Below are 7,259 nucleotides of genomic sequence, written 5' to 3'. Positions count from 1 at the left end.
CATTTTCTTATATTCTATTTTATCCATCATTTTGGCTAGTTTTCATGTTATTTCTGTCAAATCAATTAAATTTTATTTTTATATTTTTCTAATCATTATATTTCATATTTAAAAATAACTATTGATATATATTTATAAAATCTTAGTTAATTATATTTTTTTAAATAAAATTATAAAAAAAACAATAAAAAAAACTTTTTCTAAAACAGATTTTACGTAGTAGAAACAATTAAACTTTAACTATGAGATTTATACATACATACACTTTAATATGTAAAATATTATAGCATGCGCACGCGTGTAGATTATGGAATAGAGAAAAGGTGGTTGGAAACAGCAAATGTAGAATTTTTGTGGTGAAAAGAAAAAAAATATCAATATAGAAAAAATTAATACAATAAATAATATTAATTGTAAAAAATTATACTTTCTAAAAATTGAAAGTCTATTATAAGCTTATGTAATTATAGATTTACTTATAATAAAAGAGCTCTTACACCGGCTCGTATCGCATAACTGTCTTGATCGATTTATCTTTCATTTACTTTATAATGGAAGCTTTGATACCTGTAATAAATAAATTACAAGATGTGTTTAATACTGTTGGTGCTGATGCTATACAATTACCGCAAATCGTAGTACTTGGTACACAGGTCAGTTAAAACTTTTTGAATGAATAGAAGATTTATAGTTTATAATTATAATCTAAATTAAAATTTTTTTTTCTAAAAATAAAAATACATTTGAATAATCTAAAATTTATTTAATTGATTTATAAATAATTTGATTTATAATAAATTTTTTGTGAATTAAAAATTTACTTATGATATTGATATGTTGCAGTAAATATAATTTTATTTTTTAGAGTTCAGGAAAATCATCTGTAATAGAAAGTCTGGTTGGTCGATCTTTCTTACCTAGAGGTACTGGTATAGTTACTAGACGTCCTTTAATATTGCAACTTGTTTATACACCCAAAGATGATCGTGAACATCGAAGTGCAGAAAATGGAACATTAGATCTAGATGAATGGGGCACATTTTTACATACTAAAAATAAAATTTATACAGATTTTAGTGAAATTCGTAAAGAAATAGAATCTGAAACAGAACGCATGGCTGGATCTAACAAAGGAATTTGTCCTGAACCAATTAATTTAAAAATATATTCAACATCAGTTGTTAATTTAACTCTCATTGATCTTCCTGGTATTACAAAAGTACCAGTTGGTGACCAACCAGAGGATATTGAAAGTCAAATACGGCAACTTGTTTTAAAATATATATGTAATCCTAATTCTATTATATTAGCTGTTGTTACTGCAAATACTGATATGGCTACAAGTGAAAGTTTAAAACTTAGTAAAGATGTGGATCCAGATGGAAGACGTACATTAGCTGTTGTTACTAAATTGGATCTTATGGATGCTGGTAATTTTTATTAGTACATTTATTATTATTTAAAATTTTTATAATTTCTTTTAATTTGTAAAAATATTATTGTATAATATTGCAGGAACTGATGCTATAGATATATTATGTGGAAGAGTTATACCTGTAAAATTAGGAATTATTGGTGTAGTTAACCGTTCTCAGCAAGATATTATGAATAATAAAAGTATTCAAGATGCATTAAAAGATGAAGCTGCATTTCTGCAACGTAAATATCCTACTTTAGCAAACAGAAATGGAACTCCTTATTTAGCTAAAACTCTAAACCGTTTACTGATGCATCATATTCGGGATTGTCTTCCAGAATTAAAGGTAATACAATAGAGAATTTTTGAATAAGTAACAATTTGTCATACATAGCTAGAAAAACTAAAATAGGCATAATTTGGTAGAACTTATATTTTTTAAAAACAGACGAGAGTAAATGTGATGGTTTCACAATTTCAAACCCTTCTTAATTCATATGGTGAGGATGTTAGTGACAAAAGTCAAACTTTACTTCAAATAATTACTAAATTTGCAAGCAGTTACTGTTCCACAATTGAAGGAACAGCTAGAAACATAGAAACAACAGAATTATGTGGTGGTGCTCGAATTTGTTATATATTTCATGAAACATTTGGAAAAACACTGGATTCCATACATCCATTGGCAGGTCTTACAAAAATGGATATTTTAACGGCTATTCGAAATGCAACTGGTCCAAGACCTGCTCTATTTGTACCAGAGGTTTCCTTTGAATTATTAGTTAAACGACAAATTCGAAGACTCGAAGAACCATCATTACGATGTGTAGAACTTGTACATGAAGAAATGCAAAGAATTATTCAACATTGTGGTACTGAAGTACAGCAAGAAATGTTACGTTTTCCAAAATTACATGAACGTATTGTTGATGTTGTAACGCAATTACTACGTCGACGTCTCCCACCTACTAATCAAATGGTTGAAAATTTAGTTGCTATAGAATTAGCATATATCAATACTAAGCATCCAGATTTTCATAAAGATGCAGCTCTTGTATCATCTTTATTAAAAAATTCTAATGTAGATCATATAAAACATAATAGGAAAGTTCCTTCTACTACAAATACCACATCAAGTAATATAACTTCAAATGAAGCAGTAAGTAATTATTAATAATATTTATAATCATTAATAATATTCATTAATTTATATTTTGTTTGTATTAATATTTTTTCTTATTATATTTTAAACAATATGTGTATAATATATAGATAATATATATAAGAAACATAATAATTTTATGTTTTATTAAATGATATAATATTTAAGTGTTTTTTAATCAATTTGTTCTGTGTGTTATGTAACTAACACATATACATTTCTAATAGAATGTAAAATCAATTAATAATCAAGAAGAAGTGGCATCTTTACCTGAACAGAATAAAGATCAACAAGGACATCAAATGGTTTTAAGCAATTGGCTGTTAAATAATCTTATACCTCAAGGAAGAACTGATTCAACTAGTTCGATTGATGGTTCTCCGGTAAGAAATCGTGAGAGCAGTTCTTCTCCCCATCCAAATTCAAATTCAAATCCAATAATTGAGATACAGAAAGCATCTTCACAACAAAAACCTGTAAATCTGTTACCTGAAGTACCGGTGCAAACATCTCGTAAACTGAGCGAACGAGAACAACGAGACTGTGATGTGATTGGTATGAATAGAAATGAAACTCTTTTTTTTTTTTTTTAAATAATATTTTATATCATTTATTTATATTATTTTATTTATATATTTTATTTACAGAAAGATTGATAAAATCATACTTTTACATTGTACGAAAATCTATACAAGATAGTGTACCAAAAGCTGTCATGCATTTCTTAGTTAACTATGTAAAAGATAACTTACAAAGTGAGCTTGTAACACATTTATATAAATCACATCATGCTGAAGTTCTTTTAAATGAAAGTGAACATGTTGCTGTTAGACGCAAAGAAGCAGCAGATATGCTAAAAGTATATATCTTCATATTTATCATATAAATGATAATATTTTTTTTATATAATATATTTTAAAGTTCTAAACAATTTATCGATCTATGTGTTTTTATTATAGGCATTAACGCAAGCTGGTCATATTATTAGTGAAATTCGAGAAACGCATATGTGGTAATAGAATTTATCTATTATTTACATGATCAATTTATAGTTCAATTTAGACAGTTTGGTTTAATAAACTGACAAATGAAGTCATATATGTCTAAACACTGTATATAATTTGTATTTTTCATGCAAATAATGTTTACAATTATAGTAGTTTTTAAGATTTTTTTTAGTTTTATTTCATTGGTATAAAAAATAAAATACAATCACACCTGCATTTATAATAAATTTTGATATTAAATAATCAAAATATTACCATTTATAACAATGATACCATAATTTATAATAATGTTGCCATAATTTTATTTTAAAAGCTTTTCTAAAGTTATGCAAATATTTATATTAAAAAAATTAACTTTTTTTTATAAGAAATATAAAAGCAAATATAAACGATCATAGATATAAAGCAGTTTGTTATATTTTGTAACATTTTGCACTGCATGAAAAAATTAATAGTAGTTAATGTAAAAGATAATAAGGATCTTATTTATGATTACTTGTGATACAGATCCAAAGCTATGTGTATGTTGTGTGTTTACTCGTGTGTGCATATGATATATATTATATATGATTAGTAATTTTTATTGCCTTTTGTTATTGAGAGGTACAAGCAAATTGATTGTAACACTGTATAATACATTGTTGTGTTTTGATAGTCTCCATATTGGGTGTGATAAAAAATTTTTCAATAAATTGTATATGCTCAAGTAATTGAAGAAGAGGCTGTTCATAATGGCCTTCATGCATTTTAGAAATAGCATTTAATCTTTTTTTAACTGATTTTTGAAGTTGATTTTTTATCTTTTTTAAATTAATTGTCTTAGTACAATTACATTGTTTGTTTAATATATTTTGCATATGTTTTTCATTTAATGCAATTATGCCAATAATTTCTAAACATGTTTTACACTTATATTTCATTATTTCGGGTAACGGATATTGCCAATTTTGAATACACGCATCACATGTACATAGAAAACGGTATTTTTTCCATAAATATTCGATTCTTGATAACTTGTTTTCACTAAGCCAATGTGGTCCATAACAATCAAGAATTTCTGTACCCTTACCAACAAAACGTAATGTTCTTACTACAACTATTCCTGTGAAAAATTATTCAAATTTATTTGTAATATATAAAATATAGAGAATCATTTATTAAGAACACAATTTTTACCTGATGGATAAGTATGACGAACAACATTTGGATAACAACTATGATTTATAAGACTAACCGAAGGATAAATTGCTCCACCTATTTGTCTTGGTTCCCAAATATGTGTTTTTTTGTCATATATATTTTCCACAATTTCATAAGCATTACAATTAATAGCCTGTAAGTGATGCAATATTGCTACTGCCAAAGAGATGAAGGATTCTTTTAAATAAATAACATCCATTTTACTCAAGACAAAAGTAAAGCACTTTGCTAAAAATATAGCTTCGATAGCACGAATGAGATTTGTTTTAGGTTCCATTTTTGTACAATGAGTTTCTAAATTTAATATAGTACGATAATCGTAAGGATTATAAATTTCATTTGTTCCTAAATTACTACGTTCTTTATTTATATTTGTAACATAATATTGAAGAAAATTATTGTTTAGAAAAGGAATTTTTTTTTTTTCGATATTGTTAATTTGTTCAGTTGAAGATAAAAATCCTGAAATTATCATTCTATAAGCTAACAACAAATATGAAGTATTTCGTTGTATTTGTTCGGAATCATTTTCAAAGAAAGCATCAAATATGAAACATTCATACTGATGATATATTTGCCACGCTTTACTACGACATTTTTCCGAACAAAAAGATACCTGTAGAAGTATAAATTTAATCATATTTTAGAAATAGTCAATATATATTAGTAAATTAAAATACGAAAAAATAAATATAAAACAATATAAATGAATTAAAATTATTTATCCTACTAACTGTTTGACAATAATGGCAAGGAATTTTAACACTATTACTCGACATTAGAGTAATATGACAATGTAAACAATTTCTACCAAGTGCTTCTTTATTTGTACTGAAAGCAAATGGTGTTTCAACAATAAGAACAGATCCTGCTTTGATGTTCTTGGTAGCTATAAGATGTCGACCTCGTTTTTCATCAAATTGTAAAGTAACAGCATCTGAACAACTTTTAAGAATAGTATGTTGTTTCCCATTAAGAGTAGGAATTATTGGTACATAATTTGCTATCTCGAAGGAAGTATTTTGATTTTTACTGTATTTTTTATGCAATCTTTTGTCCTGAGAAGATGATTCTTTCAAACTTTTATAGCATTCACGTTCTAATTGCATACATGCTTTTCTATGTTCCAAAAAACCGTTTATACTTTCAGTAGTTGTATTGTAAAGATTTTCAGGAAGTGCAAGCATGCATTCACAATATTTTAAGCATTTTACAAAAGCTTTCGAATTATAATAATAGTGTGCGCAATCTAAAAGCGCATCTAGAAACAATTTACTACTTACACTGGCCTTAAACAGTGTTTCGGTAAGGATACTACTTTTATTTGTTTCTTCGTGCACAATTCCATCTTTAACTATCATTTCGCGATTTTTGTTACAAAGTTCTGCTGCTTTAATATCATCCTTACCCTTATATGATTCAATAATTTTTATATTTTCAATACTCGGTATGCTTATAAGGACTTTAATCATTTCTTCTCTATCTCCATTTTCAGAAAATTTCTTGAAATTATTTGCATATGGCTCTATGACAGCATCATAAGCAATCTTAAAAAATTCACTAAAGTTGATATACCTATGAAAAATTTCAATCATAGTTTCAATCATATAGAATATATATTAACATATATATTCATCATTGATACATAATAATTGATATAAATGATACATATAATTGATATAAATAATTTTTATTTTTGCATTTAATGTTAATAATTGTATTATATGATTTTAGATCTCTTGTCAATGTAAGTTAATTAAGATTAAAATATATTATAATTTTATATTATATTATATATTATATTATATTATATTTCATGAAACATTCTTAAAGAATTAATTCTAAAGATCAAAACAAATATAAAAGTTAAATATAAAATATACACAAATATCGGTTGAATTATAGACAAATGAAGTGAGACAAAAAGAGGGAGATTCATTCTGATTTCGTTACACCGCTATTATATTTTGTTATTGCTTCATTTATTTTATCTAATGCGAATTTAAAATGCTTATAACTTAATAAATAAGCTACAATTAATATTTTTATTAATTTTTGTGTTTTTTTGAACTCTTGAATTAACCCTTCAAAAATATTCCATAACTATATATATTAACACATAGTTCGAATAATAATTTTTATATATCTTTGATATCATTTTTTATACATAATTTTTTTAATATTTTTTATTATGCAAATTAAAACTTTTTATTGATTTAATTTATACATTTAATTTAATTATTTAATTTAATTTTTGAAATAAAGAATAAAATATATTTTTTTAAATATATGAAAATTCATAAAAAAAATTGTTTACTTACCCTTTTGCGACAGACATGATTGTTTAAAATATTAATAAATTGTATAATTATACTATTAAATTAACACTCGTATTTTTATTATAAATAGAAGACAAATGAGCTGCGATAAATTCTAAAATTAGATATTAGATTTCGTACTGGGATATATTCAT

At 25.2% G+C, this 7,259-nt stretch overlaps 2 protein-coding genes across 3 annotated transcripts; one reads left to right on the top strand and one right to left on the bottom strand.

Moving 5' to 3' along the window:
* The first annotated feature begins 90 nt into the window (after positions 1 to 90).
* Drp1 (dynamin related protein 1) lies at positions 91 to 4,750 on the top strand. Of its 2 annotated transcripts, none has more exons than XM_086916829.1 (7): positions 91 to 653; positions 866 to 1,430; positions 1,516 to 1,763; positions 1,866 to 2,576; positions 2,858 to 3,134; positions 3,227 to 3,438; positions 3,539 to 4,750. In XM_086916829.1, exons 1-7 carry the CDS (start codon positions 552 to 554, stop codon positions 3,593 to 3,595), a joined length of 2,172 nt encoding a protein of 723 aa, XP_086772955.1. In that variant the 5' UTR covers positions 91 to 551; the 3' UTR covers positions 3,596 to 4,750. The 2 variants fall into 2 exon arrangements, with proteins under 2 accessions (XP_086772955.1, XP_012348136.1); XM_012492682.2 differs by having other exon boundaries at positions 2,807 to 3,134.
* On the bottom strand, positions 4,152 to 7,248 carry LOC100871477 (protein-lysine N-methyltransferase SMYD4). Its single transcript, XM_086916830.1, has 4 exons — positions 7,108 to 7,248; positions 5,521 to 6,361; positions 4,763 to 5,402; positions 4,152 to 4,688 (listed from the first exon to the last, which is right to left on the bottom strand). The coding sequence occupies exons 1-4, from the start codon at positions 7,122 to 7,124 to the stop codon at positions 4,180 to 4,182; spliced, it is 2,007 nt and encodes a 668-aa protein (XP_086772956.1). The 5' UTR covers positions 7,125 to 7,248; the 3' UTR covers positions 4,152 to 4,179.
* Positions 7,249 to 7,259: the final 11 nt, after the last annotated feature.

Source organism: Apis florea, unplaced genomic scaffold, assembly GCF_048593485.1.
Source record: "Apis florea isolate Af1SG1 unplaced genomic scaffold, ASM4859348v1 contig_3803_pilon, whole genome shotgun sequence".
NCBI classification, from domain to species: Eukaryota; Metazoa; Arthropoda; class Insecta; order Hymenoptera; family Apidae; genus Apis; species Apis florea.
The sequence above is the reverse complement of the archived record's forward strand: the minus strand, read 5'-3'. Positions and strand labels throughout refer to the sequence as shown.

What these genes read in the sequence shown, in the direction of transcription:
- Drp1 (XM_012492682.2), top strand. Translation starts at nt 552, where the DNA reads ATGGAAGCTTTGATACCTGTAATAAATAAATTACAAGATGTGTTTAAT. An exon ending in ATTGTCTTCCAGAATTAAAG is followed by an intron (nt 1,764 to 1,865) that starts GTAATACAATAG and finishes TTTTAAAAACAG; the next exon opens with ACGAGAGTAAATGTGATGGT. An exon ending in ACGAGACTGTGATGTGATTG is followed by an intron (nt 3,135 to 3,226) that starts GTATGAATAGAA and finishes TTTTATTTACAG; the next exon opens with AAAGATTGATAAAATCATAC.
- LOC100871477 (XM_086916830.1), bottom strand. An exon ending in CTTGCCATTATTGTCAAACA is followed by an intron (nt 5,403 to 5,520) that starts GTTAGTAGGATA and finishes ATACTTCTACAG; the next exon opens with GTATCTTTTTGTTCGGAAAA. An exon ending in TCGTCATACTTATCCATCAG is followed by an intron (nt 4,689 to 4,762) that starts GTAAAAATTGTG and finishes AATTTTTCACAG; the next exon opens with GAATAGTTGTAGTAAGAACA.